Source organism: Triticum aestivum, chromosome 4D, assembly GCF_018294505.1.
Source record: "Triticum aestivum cultivar Chinese Spring chromosome 4D, IWGSC CS RefSeq v2.1, whole genome shotgun sequence".
NCBI lineage: Eukaryota > Viridiplantae > Streptophyta > Magnoliopsida > Poales > Poaceae > Triticum > Triticum aestivum.
This window is the reverse complement of record NC_057805.1, coordinates 334,099,953-334,118,374: the sequence shown is the minus strand read 5'-3', so window position 1 is coordinate 334,118,374 and position 18,422 is coordinate 334,099,953. Positions and strand designations below refer to the sequence as shown.

At 43.4% G+C, this 18,422-nt stretch overlaps 1 protein-coding gene across 1 annotated transcript; it reads right to left on the bottom strand.

Moving 5' to 3' along the window:
* Positions 1 to 557: 557 nt before the first annotated feature.
* On the bottom strand, positions 558 to 1,782 carry LOC123097736 (protein FAR1-RELATED SEQUENCE 5). Its single transcript, XM_044519555.1, has 3 exons — positions 1,248 to 1,782; positions 708 to 1,128; positions 558 to 615 (listed from the first exon to the last, which is right to left on the bottom strand). The coding sequence occupies exons 1-2, from the start codon at positions 1,492 to 1,494 to the stop codon at positions 710 to 712; spliced, it is 666 nt and encodes a 221-aa protein (XP_044375490.1). The 5' UTR covers positions 1,495 to 1,782; the 3' UTR covers positions 558 to 615; positions 708 to 709.
* Positions 1,783 to 18,422: the final 16,640 nt, after the last annotated feature.

The following is an 18,422-nucleotide window of genomic DNA, read 5'->3' as shown; positions in this document are numbered from 1 at the left end:
CAGCAGCTCTGCCGCATGTGTTCTTCCTATTGCAGTTGCTGCACTTTGCTTCTTTTCTAGGCATTTTTGGGGCATCACCTCGTTGCGGGCAAGTCGTGCGCTTGTGCCCCTTAGTCTTGCAGATGCTGCAGAACCGACTCCTCTTCGTCATCCCCTCGTACGGAGCTTTGTCTCTACCGTTCGTCGGCCTCCCTGCCTTTCTCTTCTTACCGGGAGGCGCCAACTCGACAAGCGAATTGTCGTGCCCAGAAATCTTGTCTTCCTGATCTTCAATGCACTGAACTTAACCTCGTCTCCATTTCGCTGACCATTGCTGTTCACGCAATCTTCAAGTCCTAGGCCATCTCTCGCCATATCAAATGGTGCCATCAGGACCAGTGCTTGATTGAACAGAACCATCAGTGTTTCGTAAGCTTTCACACTAGCATCCCCTAGCCTCACCAACTCCAGCGCCTGAACATACATTTGGTTATGCCTGAATGTCAATGTGGTCGCACCAATGTTATCTCGCTGGTAGTGTTGCAGGTGTTCTGGTAGTATGTCACGAGCCTCTTTTGTCCATCTTTTTACTATATGCATTTTTGGTATCTCAGTCATCCCAAGATAATCCATCACCTGCAACGCATGAATATTTTTGTCAACAAATTGGGATTTTTACAAACATCGGCTTTGTGATTTGATCCGAAATGCAAAGTATAGTCAACAACCTTCAGTACATGGGCATGTGTTCAGACAGCCCACACTCGCACTCAAAGTGTTCACCATTGTCATGCATTCTCACCAGGAAAACAACTCTGCTCCATTTCTCCCGTTTATCAGGCCTAGTGTGTGTCTCTTTGTACAATGCATCTTTTTCTAATTCCTGCACTCGGTACCTACCAGCCTCGTAAAGAATCAGCTGAAATTGCTCAAGCATGGACCTAGCGTACATCTTGCTTGCATCCAGTTCAATAGATGAGTTGGTTCGTACTACAACACCACCCTGCAAATCCTGCCTGAATTCATTCCTCTTGCCATATAGCGCTCCCAGACTTTCTTTTGCTTTCTTCACGACATGCAATTTGCACCAACGATGGACCGTATCCAGAAGGGTCTTCTTGATGGCTATCTCCATCACTCCGCACTGGTCTGGAATCCAGCAGAAAACATAACATTAATAACCTGCTGCTTCGCAACAAAAAATCACGGGGGCAAAAACAAAAATTTCAAAACAGATATGGGCATATGAGGCAGGGTAGATTACACACCTATCAGTATTGTTCTTGGGGCCACACCGCCCATCATCCTCACAAACTCCGTGAATACCCACTCAAAGCTTTCCACCTGCTCATCTCTGATCAGCACCCCCGCCAGCAATATGCTCTGGAAATGGTTCTTAACCCCTACAAACAGTCCAAATGGCATGTTGCACAAGTTCGTCCGATATGTGGTGTCGAATGTCACAAAATCACCGAAAAACTTGTACTTCAGCTTGCTATCCCCTGTTGCCCACATCAAATTCCTTATCTTACTTTCTCCATTAGGCTGCACCCTGAACAGGAATTCAGGGTCCTTTGCGCCCAGCTCATCGAAAACTTCGATTGTTTTCCTCACATCGTCATCTGCCTCGCCCCGACTTATTTGACCACACAAGTTCCAAAGCGATCTTTTCGTGAAAGGCGCATTTTCAACCGTGCCAAAGAACCCACCAATTATGGTGTACACCTTGCTGATGTTGATGTTGTTCTTCCGCAGGTTGCAAACCAGATCTCTAGTGTATGCATCAATGTGCCTGTGCGACTGTCAGTGCAACATCTCACCAAAATTAGGGGTCATCACCTGGTTATGCTTCACTTGATACTCTGTTATGTACCAGCCATTATCTGATGCCCTCAAAAGCCTAATCATTGCCGGACACTCAGGACCGTGTGTTCCCATGCAAGGGCTTCCCCTGTTCCACATCATTTAAAAAAAAATAGATCAGTTCCTTTAGTGGAAAAGCATATTAATTCTACCCACAGACGATCACATAATGGCTAGTGCTTGTACCGAGCATCCACACACGATCCCCTGCATGGACTTCCTTTTGTCTGGATTCAGCCGACTTTTCCCGTATCTAATCCCAAAACCATGCTCCCACGAATATAAATTGTAAAAATCGTAAGCCTCTGTCAACGAGTCGAAGGTTGTACCCAATTCTGGCTTCACAACCTCCTCTCCGTCTGCAAAACCCCTGATTGTCTTCTCTAGCACCCCCCATCCTTCCTGGGCATGGTGTTCGCTCTATCGGATTTGCGCCCACACGGACCCTGCACCACCGAGACATCAAGGTGAAATGTAAGGAGTAAAACATTTTTTTCAATACAAGGAGAACTCTCTGAACCACAATTTTATCCTACCACTTTTTTGGGGCCACACTTTTGGTTACACAAAAGATAATTTTCGCCAAGATTATTTTCTATACGTAACTATATTGTCGCAGCCCAACAAATGATATAGGAATTCTTTAGTTTGGATGGCAAAGTCATATTCTTTTACCATCACCCCCTCTCAGGCTGAAACACACATTGGCTTTGTTTGATTTCTTGCTCACTCACCAAATTTAGCAGTTCACACCATAGAGCTAATTTTTCGACTTACGAACACTCTCCTAAAAAAATACAGCGCCGGTACTAAGGAAATTCATGTAAACAACACTGGAGGGGGCATCCACCACGAACTACCCATTTGTTTGGGTTGTCATCTATGAATTTCAGTCTACGGGGAATGATATGAGATGTACCTTCTTATCCAGCCGGCTGCCTTTGGATCAGGCTTTATTGCTGACTGACCGGACTCCGCTGGAGCGCTATCGCTGCTGCCTTCGTCCGGTGGCTGGCCGCAGTTATCTTGACCAGCAACAGAAGAACCAGGTACCCCAGCACGGCGCCAGCCGGCCCCCTCGCTAATCTCATCCTAGACGGACCCACTCGACGCCACGCCGCCGCCGGGAAAGATGGGCAACCTGAGATGCAAAACAGAACATGGACCGACATTCAGAAAAAATCGGTGGACCAGGTCGGGCGAACGGGAGGGAAGGTGGGGGAGGCCGTGGTCACCTGCACACCGGATCTACCAGGAAAACCTCGTCGGCAGCCACGGCGGTGGCCGCTTTCGTCGCCGCCCAGGACGCACCCGCCTCCATTCAGCGCCCCTTTCCGCTCTGTCCCAGCGGTCCAACTCAGCCAGCTCCCGTCCGTGACAAATTTGACCTATAAACGAAATCAAATCACAGAATGAACTGTCCGTGAAACTATTTCACGCGGCTGACCCGTGGCGCCTAGCTCTCAGGCGCTGCACTAGTGCAACGCCTGGGAGCTAGGCGCTGCACACTGACTTAGTAATTTTCTGATCAGACGGGTGCAACGCTGGCCGTGTAGTGCCTATCTGTGAGGCGTTGCACAGTGTAGTGTGGCGCCTTCGTGTCGGGCGTCACACAAAAAGGTCAGCCGCGTGAAATAGTTTCACGGATAGTTCATTCTGTGATTTGATTTCGTCTATAGGTCAAATTTGCCACACACGGGAGCTGGCGGAGTTGGACAATCCGACCCACGTGACCCCCCGTATTCGTACCGTATCCCGGCTCCGTGGGTGGCCCGCTCGCGAATTACGCCATTTTCTGGAGATCGCGCACATGGCATTCAATGCGCCGAACTGCCCTGATCTGCGCGGTTCAATGGGTAGTACAACTCATATCGACACTCTCCCTTTATAATAAGGCATAGAAAAGACGGCTTCGGAGTAAGGAGATAATTTGCAGAGGAGAGGAGAAATATATTTTTCTTTAGTGAATATAGTCAAACCAAAATATTGATTTAACCTGAATCGGATGATTTTTGAAGGCTCTATGGGTCTATATTTATTGGTGGAAAAGAGGCTTAGAGGTCAAATGCTAGGCAATGTGGGACTAAACGTAGATGAAAAGAAAAAAAACAGACAAGAAAAGAGGCGGCTCGCATGGGCCTAAAGGCCTTCGGCCAGCCCCGCGCGCGTACGCTGCGGCTGGAGTTTTTTTTATTCGGTCAACAGAAAAAAATCATTTCTGAAAAAAAATCTGGGGAAAGAATATGGCCGGTTGGGCCTGGCCCATATAGGAAAAAAATGATGGGGCGCTCGCTGTTACTATGATGCGCATGTGGTCGGCAGTTAGTGATGGGCCACATGTCCAGTTCTTTTTTACTTTTAGACAAAACGGAAGGATAAGCAGAAAAAGAAAAGTAAAACGTATTTTTTTCCATAGGCATATTATATATCAAAATTTTTAGAATAATATTTCCTACAACATGAACTATTTTTCAAGTTTAAAGAAAATTCACAAAAGTCAAACCGTGCTACAGCTCTAATAAAATTCAATAAAAATCATTTTAAAAATACCAAAATGATTTCGAATTTATTTCTCTCCAATTTTCAATTGTAGGGAATCATGTTACCCTAATTTGCATATATTTTATTTTGGAGAAAAATAATTTGAATAAAAACCAAATAACCCCAAATTGAAAATAATTCCAATGGGACTTTAAATTTAATTATTTTAAAACTTCCTACTCATATTTCATATGTTTTAAAGAAGTCATTTTATCTTCTCTCATGAAAATCATTGAGTCGCTTAAAGTTTCTGAATTTGAAAATAGTTCTAAATGAAATTCTAATATTTTCAAATACCCTTTTCATTTAATTAAATGGAAGAAGTCATATCATCTTCGCTCAAGGGTTTTGTGATGAAAAGAATTTGAATTCATGGAGATCATAAATGCAAAAAATGAAAGTTTGGGAAAGTCCTTTTATTCCCTCTCATTTAACTTTCAAAAAGTTTCGAATTTCACTCAATTTCACACAATCAATCAAACAATCAATCATAACTATCTATTTAATATAACATTCCAAAATTTAGAATTTTGGGATGTTACAAACCTACCACCCTTAAAATGAATCTCGTCCTCGAGATTCGGAGAGGCTAGCAAGAAATAGGTTAGGTTCGGGGTCTCCTCAAAAATCCATCAATCGTCTCCGGGGGTCTGGGGTGCTACCACCCTTAGAAGCATGGTTACGGTTCCATCAAAACTCATATACTCCATTCTTATTGTTTGACAGTGTCGGTCTTCTCAGATCTCGGGAAAATTCCTTCTCTGGGCTCTTCCGGTAGTGGCACAACCTTTTTCCTCAATTCCTGTGTCCTTTTCATCTTGGTACGGTCTTCCTGTGAATGGGTCTTCTTATCTAACGGGTCTGGCGCCAGTACTAAACAACTAATCGATATCTCATGGTGGTCAACAATTTGTTGTTTTTCCTGCAGAAAATGGGTCTGGGCTGAACCTCATCGTATATCCTGCGATTGGCATCAGCTGCCTTGTACAAGGGAAAATTGTCATACCATTCTAAGGCTTTAAAGGAAGTTTTGATCGTCGTCGCTCTACTATGGGTAAGTCACTCAGATTTACCATCCCATATAGCAAGGCGAATAATAAGAGTAAGTCGATATGGTGATCAATCCATCCCACACCCAAATCATTACCCTGTATATGGTTTAGTGAATCTCGCATTCTAACACTCGGTCATCCTCACAAACATTGCAGAATTTCTCTTGTAGACGAACTAAGTTCGGATAAATCCATGGATTCTGCAACCCAAACAAACATCTATCGTTTCTTCACAACTCTCAGGTTTTACGTTACTCCTATAGGATCGTCTGTCGATAAAAGTCATATCTTCTTCCAGGGTTTTTCCTTCAGCAAGAGTGTGCTTGCTTCTTGGCAGGTCCTGGGGCATGTGGGTTATGGCCCACCTCATCACTTGTAAACCTTGAACTCATCATCGGGGCAACTGATCATTATTCTAACATCCAGCTTCCCAGCATTCTTAAAATCCATCCAATTGTATTATCCTTCTTCCTTCTATTGATACCAAACTAAGATGTGATTACTCAGGCTCATCATGGAGTTACAATTGCTCCATATTACCAACATTATACCTCCTTTATATCCAATAGTACTTCATACATTCATACTCTTGGGATACCCCACATATCGAGACAAAGTCGTACTTATTTTGTCCGAAGTCCACTTCGTGGAATATCCTCATCCTTTCCAGGGGTCAAGTGCCCTCACAGGGTACTACCACCCTTGAAATGCAAAAATTCTTCTAGTGACCATATTTCTCATATCCTCGAAAATGGTCAAAATCTTTCTTCACAGAGTAACAACTCATAAAAATCGAAATCAGTACCAACGGTGCTAACTTTATTGATTCTCCAATGATTACAATCTCTTGCTTTTCCATTACATGCCTCAACTCATCGCCTCAATATAAAGGAAAATGTTCTCGCTACTACTACTATACTTCTCACAGGCACAACTAATTATCACAAGCCTCCTTCTCCTTGGGACAATCTCTGGCAATGTGCCCTGCTTCATCACAACGGAAACATATTACTTCTGACAAGTCTCGAGGTTTCCTTGTGATTATATAGCCTCCTGGTGTCTTCATCTTCCCTTTTGGGCAATCATTGAAGTAGTGTCCTGAATTTTTGCACCTGAAACATGTGATATGACTCAGGTCCTTCTTTGTAGAAATTGGGTTGTTTCTGGGATCCAATCTATTTCTCTTTCTAGGCTTTTCTGTACCAATTAGGGCTTCTATTTCCTGTGGGTCATACTCTACTTCCTCTGTCGGGAATTCTACTAAATCCCCATTCAGACAATTCTGGGAGATGTGTCCTTCTTCTCTACATGAATAGCATGACTTGGTGCAAGGTTTAATTGGTTCTTCCTTGGGTGTGTCCTCCACCTCTTTCTCCATCACAGGTTCTTCTAAAATTTCCATGAGGGATCCTTTCCTTACTTCTTTCTTCTGCTAGATGGTTCGTTGTACCATGGGTAAATGTGACACTGAGCAGGGTAGTGGGTAGTCCCTTCACACAAGAAACAAGTGATTTGCCTAGTTGGGCATTCTTCAGCTGTGTGACTTCCTTCACAATTAGGGCATTCATCCTTGTGTTCTTTATGGGTGTGTCTGATTTCTCCACAAATCTTGCGTGCGCAAGGTTTCTTCATATTATTTCCATAAGGCCTCAACTTCTGGGACACAAGACGAGATCTTTGCAGAGTCGACTTAAATTCTTTCCAAGTGGTTACTCCTTGCCATCCATTGATGGTTTGGTACATCCTCCACCAAGTAGCAGCACCTCTTGCAAAGCACTGAAGAGCGTGTTGGGTCAAATCCTTTCCGACTATAGGGTTATTCTTCATGTGATCCTCCATGTTCTGAATCCATCGGTCTGTCTCCAATTGACTCATCGATTCAGAAAATATAAGCTCATCTCCATTCGTCCTCTATTGGGTCCATGGGTTTGGGGTGGGATAAGAGAGATAGAGAGGGATACACACAATACAAACAAAAGTTTTGAAAAGACAAAATTTTGATTGTGGCTGTCGGAAAACATCACACAAATGACAGCTCACAATCGTCGCATCTAACGTAGGTATATAACAGGGGTTTGGTCTTCTAATGGTCAATAAATCTTCAAAGTCGCCAAACTCTTCAAGTCTTGTTCATGCCTCCAATGGCTTATTCCGATCGTGCTTGTCCTCTCAAGTTCTTTGACCAGATCATCTCTGTTGATGCGAAGTTTCTCATGACGTCCTTTAATATTCTGGAGTTGCGTTCCAACCTTCAGGGTTTCAACATCCTTGGCATGAGCCATGGTACTACTGTCCTTCAGTTCTTGACAGTTCTCCTGTATCTCGAGGTTTTGCTCCTCCAGCTTGGCTACTTTTAGCTTCTGGGTCCTGAGTTCTTCAGGAAATACTTCTTTGTCAAATACAGCTTCCTAAAGGTCCACCCTAAACTTATTGATGTAATACTCCAGATCCCGGTGATACACCAGCTAAGGTTAACACTTCATCTTTTGCTGATAGGTGCTCCGTCAGCCTTCTACCATCCAAATCCTCCCGAAGAAATGCATGCTTAAATCAGCAGGGTGACACTAGCATAAGCGGGCAATAACACCATGGTTAGCCGTGTCTATGCCCATGTTACTGCCATGAGCTTTCATTCCATAATTGATATCTCCTGTCTTAGGGTTGTCTTGACAAAATCTTTGAGTTCTAATGCTCCATGTTCCGGTCTTTCTCCGACACACCTTGATCTCGGGTATTGGCAGCTTCAAGGGTCTGACACGTTCCATAAGGGTAACCTTCTTATGTCATACCAATCTGGAATTTCTTCGGAGCCTTCAGATTCTCCTAGTCTTCGGAGTCTTCAACAGTTGTAGTTTCCATTATTCAGATGCACGGTAAAATCCTCTTTGTTCTGAAGTGGTCTTAGTTGTCCGATATCTTGTACTCCTTGAAGTGGTCTCAAGTCGAATCTTCGTGTGGTCAAAAGGGGAAAGGGGGTATGGTCTAACTAAAAGGGAAATTTGATAAAGCTCAAAAAAGAAGAGAGGTAAGAGATCTTTTTGAAAATAAAGTTTTAGAGAAAAATCTCTTCCTATGGGCTTGTCAGTTTCTAGGGGTCACGTCCTACAGTTAACATGTGCTCTGATACCATCTTGTAGCGACCCGACCTCAGACGGTCAAGTCTCTGTGCTTAATTGTATCCCTGGATCGGTATGCTGACACACACAGTACCCGAGGATTTATAACAGAGGTAAATCACATGTATAAAATAACGTAAATACTATTACCTCAATCCAAATAGAGGAAGTAACAACAAGGTTATGGATTCCCATCAACACCAATGGCAAAGTTGAGTGTAGAAATCGTAACCCTAACGTATCACTTACTCGTCGTAAGATCCTGCAACATGAGACGTTGCAGCAACAAAGGGTCAGTACATTGAATGTACTGGCAAATTCACACCATAGGATAATGATGAATAATAGCTATCACTACATGCATATTTGGCTGGTGGAAAAGCTCTATGGTTATAATGTTTTTGCGAAAAGCTAATTTTTCCCTAATGCAAAGGAATATATTTTATTTAACTACAAAGTTGGTTGATAAATATTGAGAAGGTTCGTCCAACTCAATCCCAAAATAATAATCATTAACCCAATCAAATTAATTAAATAAAGTGTTGAGATCAACATGATAATCCAAGAACCAGATACTCAAGATGTCCATAACCGGGTGTCGGTGTCAAAACCGGCGGATCTCGGGTAGGGGGTCCCGAACTATGCATCTAAGGCTAATGGTAACAGGAGGCGGGGGACACAATCTTTACCCAGGTTCGGGCCCTCTCGATGGAGGTAATACCCTACTTCCTACTTGATTGATCTTGATGATATGAGTATTACAAGAGTTGATCTACCACGAGATCGTAGAGGCTAAACCCTAGAAGCTAGCCTATGATTATGATTGTTGTTGTCCTACGGACTGAACCCTCCGGTTTATATAGACACCGGAGGGGGCTAGGGTTACACAGAGTCGGTTACAAGGGAGGAGATCTACATATCTGAATCGCCAAGCTTGCCTTCCACGCTAAGGAGAGTCCCATCCGGACACGGGACGAAGTCTTCAATCTTGTATCTTCATAGTCCAAAAGTCCGACCAAGGTATATAGTCCGGCTGTCCGAGGACCCCCTAATCCAGGACTCCCTCACCGGGGACACGGCTAACCATGATTAGTTTGTACACTCTGCAAAGGTTTGCGCACTTTTCCCCACAAGACTCGATCTCCTCCGTTGGATTTCTCACACTACATGATGTTTGAGAAACGGATGACCGAGACACAGTCTTTCAGAAGCATTAACTCTCTACTCCGGCCAGACCGGTACACCTACAATCCCCCTACATCTGCTAGTCCACCTCTTCAAGAGCTCACGCAACTTACTTAACTATGCCAGAGCCCATAATGGCTTGTGGCTGCACACGGAAGTTTCTAGCATGAATAATCTTATGATCCCTTTGAGCCTGGGTGGCATTCCATAGGGTGATCACACGGGTCCTCCGGGATCCCCTTGGGCAAGCACTGGGTTCTCCAGGTGCCCTGGCAAACCACTGGGTGCTCCAAGGTGCCCCTACCATTCCACCCACATGTGTATTAAAGTAGCCACCTTAAGTTAACCATTAAATAATAACTCTCACATCTGTCATGAATCACTCAACCAATCCACGTATACGAGCATAGCATAGTAGTATAAGCATAACGTAGTAGTAACTCCCAAGGTTTGAATGCAGGACAATAGGTTCCTACCTCATCAACTACTTCCCAATACCCACATGTTATCAAATCCTGACCATGCAATGTTTGAGGGTTGAAACTAATGCATAAAAACTGGGTAATAAAGGGATATGATCAAAGTGTGAACTTGCCCGTACTGATGATGAAAATGATTCACACTCATAACTCCTGATAGTTCTACTCGTCACACTCCGGTCAATCTATCGTGAGCAAGCAATAGTAACCACACATAAGCAATCAAGCAAAAGAATCGAAGAAAAGATCTCGGAAAACTTTGAAAACAAGAAAATAACTCTTGCAACATAAAACAGTTTCTAACAGTACCAAAATTAGGTGGATTTGGCCTTATCAGAAAGTTTAGGTCAAGGGCTTCGCTTTGCAAAAAGAATCAACTCAAACGGAGTTACGGAACTCAAGTTATGAACAAAAGAAGTTTGAATATGAATCTGAACAAATTTCAAAATTTGAAAATTTCAAAAAGTTGACGTGACAGGTTAACTGGATAGGTGAAAACAAGACGAAACTATATGCGCTGGTTTCATCTAATTTGGATGAACGAGTAATTTGAAAAATCAGGGCCAAGTTGTTTTACAGAAGAAACATAGTTACAGCTAAAAGAATTCTAGGTCTAACGTATAAATATAGAGAACGAATAAATATAACTTTATAAGGTATAGAAAAGATGACTTCGGAGTGAGGAGACAACTTCCAAAAGTCCCGCCGGAGAGGAGAAATATATTATTCTTTAGTGAATCTAGTCAAACCAAAATATTGATTTAATCCGAATCGGATGATTTTTGAAGGCTCTATGGGTCTATATTTATTGGTGGAAAAGAGGCTTAGAGGTCAAAGGCTAGGCAATGTGGGACTAAGCGTAGATGAAAAGATAAGAAACAGAGAAGAAAAGAGGCGCCTCGCATGGGCCTAAAGGCCTTCGGCCGGCCGCGCGCGCGTACGCTGCGGCTGCAGTTTTTTTTATTCGGTCAACAGAAAAAATCATTTGTGAAAAAAAATCTGGGAAAGAATATGGCCGATTGGGCCTGGCCCATATAGGAAAAAATGATGGGGCGCTCGCTGTTACTATGATGCGCATGTGGGCGACAGTTAGTGATGGGCCACATGTCCAGTTCTTTATATATTTTTAGATAAAACGGAAGGATAAGCAGAAAAAGAAAAGTAAAACGTATTTTTTTCATAGGCATATTATATATCAAAAAATTTAGAATAATATTTCCTACGACATGAACTATTTTCCAAGTTTAAATAAAATCCACAAAAATTCACAAAAGTCAAACCGTGCTACAGCTCTAATAAAATCCAATAAAAATCATTTTAAAAATACCAAAATGATTTCAAATTAATTTCTCTCCAATTTTCAATTGTAGGGAATCATGTTACCCTAATTTCCATATATTTTATTTTGGAGAAAAATAATTTGAATAAAAACCAAATAACCCCAAATTGAAAATAATTTTAATGGGACTTTAAATTTAATTATTTTAAAACTTCCAACTCATATTTCATATGTTTTGAAGAAGTCATTTTATCTTCTCTCATGAAAATCATTGAGTCGCTTAAAGTTTCTGAATTACAAAATAGTTCCAAATGAAATTCAAATATTTTCAAATACCCTTTTCATTTAATTAAATGGAAGAAGTCATATCATCTTCGCTCAAGGGTTTTGTGATGAAAAGAATTTGAATTCATGGAGATCATAAATGCAAAAATGAAAGTTTGGGAAAGTCCTTTTATCCCCTCTCATTTAACTTTCAAAAAGTTTCGAATTTCACTCAATTTCACACAATCAATCAAACAATCAATCATAACTATCTATTTAATATAACATTCCAAAATTTAGAATTTTGGGATGTTACAAACCATAACCCCGGAGGAATACATAAGAGACACTTTCCAGAACGTTTCAGACTCTGAAAAGGAATAGGTATGTGGTACTGTAAGTAAACCGACTCCAAAATAGTTCTAATAGCAAATTTTCTCCGTTTTGGAATATTTAAGAAAATAGGAAAATAAGAAGCAGTCCGGGAAGGACAAGAGGCGTCCACGAGGGTGGAGGGTGCGCCCTACCCTCCTGGGCGCGCCCCTGCCTCATGGGCACCTCGTGTACTCTCCGGACTCCGTTTTCTTGCACAATACTTCTTTTGGTCGGTAAAAATTCATTATATAATCTCCCGAAGGTTTTGACCACCGTACCACGCAAATATCCCCTATTTTTGTTTCGAGCTGTCTCTGCTGCAGATCTAGAGGAAGTTGTCATCTCAAGACTCCGACGGAGAGAGCTATGTCTCACATCTCGTTGCTGACCCAAAGACCTATGGGGACATATCTCCTGGTGGTTGAACTACGGATGATGAGGAGGATGCTCATTTGATGAGGATCAACGATTCAAGCTCAGAGGAGGAGGACGTCCCTCTACCTCAACCTGGGGATATGCACGTGAAGTTCAAGAAGTCCAGTTTCCCTAAGAGGGCTAAATTGTCTAACAACCGATCTATTCCTTCTTGTTTTCATCAGAAAATCAAAGGAGATTTATGTGAAAAGATCTTGAAGCTGGAATCGGAGGTCGATAATTTAAAGGAGGAAATTGCTCTTCTCAATTACAATAAGAAAAAGCTGAAGGCACAATTGTCATCATCACCAACCTCCTCACCTCCGAAGAAGGATAACTGAGTATCTGGTCTGGGCACTCCCCTTGGCAACTGCCAAGCTTGGGGGAGTGCCCCGGTATCGTATCACCATCACACTTCTATCTTGACCATTTTTCTTAGTTCAATCCTTTTGGTAATATCTTGATCTAGTAGAATAAAGTTTTAGTATGATCTAGTTTTGAGTTTTGCTTTATGATCCTTCTATGTAATCGAGTCCATGAGCTATATATAATAAAGATTAGTGTTGAGTCAAGGGCTTGGTTATCTTGCTATGATCTTAAGGGAATAAAAGAAAGAATAAAAAGAATTAAAGAGGTCATATTGATCTTATGGAGAGTAATGACTTCACATATAAAAGAGTATGATGAATAAAAGTTGTTGAGAGTTGACAAACATAGGTTTGGTCATCGTTGCAATTAATAGGAAGTAATAAAGAAAGAGAGGTTTTCACATATAAATATACTATCTTGGACATCTTTTATGATTGTGAGCACTCATTAAGATATGACATGCTAAAGAGTTGATGTTGGACAAGGAAGACAACGTAATGGGTTATGTTTTCCTATATCCGAAATAAAGTATATTGTCATGGATCATCCAACATGTTGAGCTTGCCTTTCCCCCTCGTGCTAGCCAAATTCTTTGCACCAAGTAGAGATACTACTTGTGCTTCCAAATATCCTTAAACCCGGTTTTGCCATGAGAGTCCACCATACCTACCTATGGATTGAGTAAGATCCTTCAAGTAAGTTGTCATTGCTGTATGCAATAAAAATTTCTCTCTAAATATGTATGATTTATTAGTGTGGAGAAAATAAGCTTTATACGATCTTGTGATATGGAAGCAATAAAAGCGACAGACTGCATAATAAAGGTCCATATCACAAGAGGCAATATAAAGTGACGTTCTTTTGCATTAAGATATCGTGCATCCAACCATAAAAGCACATGACAACCTCTGCTTCCCTCTGCGAAGGGCCTATCTTTTATTCTTGTCTTATACCTTATGCAAGAGTCATGGTGATCTTCACCTTTCCTTTTTACATTTTATCCTTTGGCAAGCACATTGTGTTGGAAAGATCCTGATATATATATCCAATTGGATGTAAGTTAGCATGAATTATTATTGTTGACATTACCCTTGAGGTAAAAGGTTGGGAGGCAACACAATAAGCCCCTATCTTTCTCTGTGTCCGATTAAAACTCCATACCCATAAGTATTGCGTGAGTGTTAGCAATTATGAAAGACTAAATGATAGTTGAGTATGTGGACTTGCTGAAAAGCTCTTATATTCACTCTTTTCGATGTTATGATAAATTGCAATTGCTTCAATGACTGAGATTATAGTTTGTTGGTTCTCAATGAAGTTTCTGATTCATACTTTACATTGTGAATAGATTGTTACTTGAGCATAAGAAATCATATGACAATATATATATGTTGTTTTTATAAGATGACCATGATGCCCTCATGTCCGTATTTTATTTTATCGACACCTCTATCTCTAAACTTGTGGACATATTTTCGATATCGGCTTCCGCTTAAGGACAAGCGAGGTCTAAGCTTGGGGGAGTTGATACGTCCATTTTGCATCATGCTTTTATATCGATATTTATTGCATTATGGCCTGTTATTACACGTTATGTCACAATACTTATGCCTTTTCTCTCTTATTTTACAAGGTTTACATGAAGAGGGAGAATGCCGGCAGCTGGAATTCTGGGCTGGAAAAGGAGCAAATTTTAGAGACCTATTCTGCACAAATCCAAAAGTCCTGAAACTCCATGGAGGCACGTTTTGGAATACATAAAAAATACTGGAGAAAGAATCAACCATAGGGGGCCCACACCCTGGCCACGAGGGTGGGGGGCGCCCCCCTGCCTCATGGGCCCCCTGGCAGGCCTCCGATGCCCATATTCTGCTATATGAAGTCTACCCTGGAAAAAATCACAAGCAAACTTTCGGGACGAAACTCCGCTGCCACGAGGCGGAACCTTGGCGGAACCAATCTAGGGCTCCGGCGGAGCTGTTCTGCCGGGGAAACACCCCTCTGGGAGGGGGAAATCATCACCATCGTCATCACCATCGATCCTTTCATCGGGAGGGGGTCAATCTCCATCAACATCTTCACCAGCACCATCTCATCTCAAACCCTAGTTCATCTCTTGTATCCAATCTTTGTTCCAAAACCTCAGATTGGTACCTGTGGGTTGCTAGTAGTGTTGATTACTCCTTGTAGTTGATGCTAGTTGGTTTATTTGGTGGAAGATCATATGTTCAGATCCTTTATGCATAATAATACCCCTCTGATTATGAACATGAATATGATTTGTGAGTAGTTACGTTTGTTCCTGAGGACATGGGAGAAGTCTTGCTATAAGTAGTCATGTGAATTTGGTATTCGTTCGATATTTTGATAAGATGTATGTTGTCTTTCCTCTAGTGGTGTTATGTGAACGTCGACTACATGACACTTCACCATTGTTTGGGCCTAGAGGAAGGCATTGGGAAGTAATAAGTAGATGATGGGTTGCTAGAGTGACAGAAGCTTAAACCCTAGTTTATGCGTTCCTTCGTAAGGGGCTGATTTGGATCCATATGTTTCATGTTATGGTTAGGGTTACCTTAATACTTCTTTTGTAGTTGCGGATGCTTGCAATAGGGGTCAATCATAAGTGGGATGCTTGTCCAAGGAAGGGCAGTACCCAAGCACCGGTCCACCCACATATCAGATTATCAAACTAACGAACGTGAATCATATGAGCGTGATGAAAACTAGCTTGACGATAATTCCCATGTGTCCTCGGGAGCGTTTTCCTTCATATAAGAGTTTGTCTAGGCTTGTCCTTTGCTACAAAAAGGATTGGACCATCTTACTGCACCTTATTTACTTTCATTACTTGTTACCTTTACAAATTACCTTATCATAAAACTATCTGTTACCGATAATTTCAGTGCTTGCAGAGAATACCTTACTGAAAACCGCTTGTTATTTCCTTCTGCTCCTCGTTGGGTTCGACACTCTTACTTATCGAAAGGACTACGATAGATCCCCTACACTTGGTGGTGTCTGGCTCCTGGGTTCCAGCATCTGGTTGCGACAACCAAGAAGAAAGGAAAGGGGGAAAAGGGGGAGCAAAGCAACCGTGAGTACTCATCCAAAGTACTCGCAAGCAAGGATCTACACTACATATGCATGGGTATCTGTGTAAAAGGGCAATATCAGTGGACTGAACTGCAGAATGCCAGAATAAGAGGGGGGTAGCTAGTCCTGTCGAAGACTACGCTTCTGGCAGCCTCCATCTTGCAGCATGTAGAAGAGAGTAGATGGTAAGTTCACCAAGTATCATCACATAGCATAATCCTACTCGGCGATCCTCTCCTCGTCGCCCTGTGTGAGAGCGATCACCGGGTTATATCTAGCACTTGGAAGGTGTGAGTATCCGGTTCTAGTTGTCATAAGGTCAAGGTACAACTCCGGGTCATCCTGTTACCGAGGATCACGGCTATTCAAATAGATAAACTTCCCTGCAGGGGGTGCACCACATTACCCAACACGCTCGATCCCCTTTGGCCGGACACACTTTTCTGGGTCATGCCCGGCCTCGGAAGATCAACACGTCGTAGCCCCACCTAGGCAGAACAAAGAGGTCAGCACGCCGGTCTAAATCCTATGCACGCAGGGGTCTGGGCCCATCGCACATTGCACACCTGCACATTGCGTACGCGGCCGGAAGCAGACCTAGCCCCTTAATACAAGCGCAGGCTTACGGTCCAATCCGGCGCGCGCCGCTCAGTCGCTGACGCCAAGAAGGCTTCGGCTGATACCACGATGTCGAGTGCCCATAATTGTTCCCGCGTAGCTGGTTAGTGCGTATAGGCCAGTGGCCAGACTCAGATCAAATACCAAGATCTCGTTAGGCGTGTTAATTGAAGTATCCACGAACGCCGACCAGGGCCAGGCCCACCTCTCACCTAGGTGGTCTCAACCTGCCCTGTCACTCAGCCACAGAGTAATAGTCGGGGGCCGTCGAGAACCTAGGCCCACCACTGCCGGGATGGAACCACCTGTCCTTTCAGCCCCCACATCGGAATCACTTGTGGGTACTCTACGAGCCGACCCGACTTTAGTCACCACATGTATCATAAAATGTATACAAGTATATACCCGTGATCACCTCCCGAGTGATCCCGACCCGGTAGTATAGCATGGTAGACGGACAAGAATGTAGGGCCACTGATGGAACACTAGCATCCTAAACTAAGCATTTAGGATTGCAGGTAAGGATAACAACTGTAGCAATAATGACAGGCTATGCAACAGAATAGGATTAACCGAAAGTAGTAACATGCTAGACTACTCTAATGCAAGCAGTAGAGAGAAGGAATAGGCGATATATGGTTATCAAGGGGGGGCTTGCCTGGTTGCTCTGGCAAGAAGGAGGGATCGTCAACACCATAGTCGATCACAGGGGTATCGGTAGCAGTCTCGGGGTCTACCGGAAAGAAGTAACGGAGAGGAACACAATAAATAACAGAGCAATCAAAGCATCACAAAGCATAACATGGCAATATGCGGTGCTAGGGGCGGCCTAACACGGTACTAAGTGCTACTGGCAATGGGGGAAACATCCGGGAATATTTTCCCGAAGTTTGGTATTTTTAGATAGATGAAACCGAGGGGAACGGTTGCATGTTCGCTATGCTAGGGATGTGTGGCGGACGAACGGGTTGCGTATTCGGATTCGTGTCGTCATTTTGAGCAACTTTCATGTACAAAGTATTTTCATCCGAGTTACGGATTATTTTATATTCATTTTTAAAGTTTTAATTATTTTCTAAATTATTATTATTAACTTAATTCAAAAATAGCAATTCTGCATCAGCATGATGTCAGCATGACGTCACCAGTCAACACAGGTGCGGACTGGGTCAAGCTGACGTGTGGGTCCCGCATGTCATTGACTGAGATTAACTAAACAGGTTAATTAGTTTAATTAGTGATTAGGTTAATCTAATCAGGATTAATTAAGTTAATTAATTTTTTAATTAATTAATTAATATTACTATTATTATTAATTCTTTTTTAACCGTTCCAGGGGCGTGGGCCCCGGCTGCCAGTGGCCCATCAGGCCACCGGAGCGGGCGTTTAACGGGTGCGGGCGGGGTACCCGTCGGGGTGGACCCGGGAGACGGCCACGGTGGGGCGCTGCCCGGGCATTGGCCCCGGCCGCGGCCAACGACGCAGGTGCCGGAGAGACAGCATGGTGGGGTCGTTCTGAGGCGGCGGCCAGAGGAGCCACCGGAGCCGTGCTGGGGCGACAGCGCGCTAGTGGGCGACGGGGAGCCGAGGCGGGACGTGGGCGGCGACAGCGGGCGAGTCCAGCGCAGAGGGAGGGGAAAGAAACGGGCGGCGACTGCCGCAGCAGCTGGGCGCGGCCAGCGCGGCGAGAAACGGAGGCGGGGCGCGGCAAAAGCAGCAGCGCACACACACGGGAGGGAGGCCAGGCGCGGGCGGCGCACGCACAGGGCGTCGGCGGCGCCAGCGGTGGCGG

Coding starts and splice junctions, on each gene's coding strand:
- LOC123097736 (XM_044519555.1), bottom strand. CDS start 1,494: ATGTGGGCAACAGGGGATAGCAAGCTGAAGTACAAGTTTTTCGGTGAT. Junction 1,129..1,247: donor CCCAAGAACAATACTGATAG/GTGTGTAATCTA, acceptor GCTGGATTCCAG/ACCAGTGCGGAGTGATGGAG.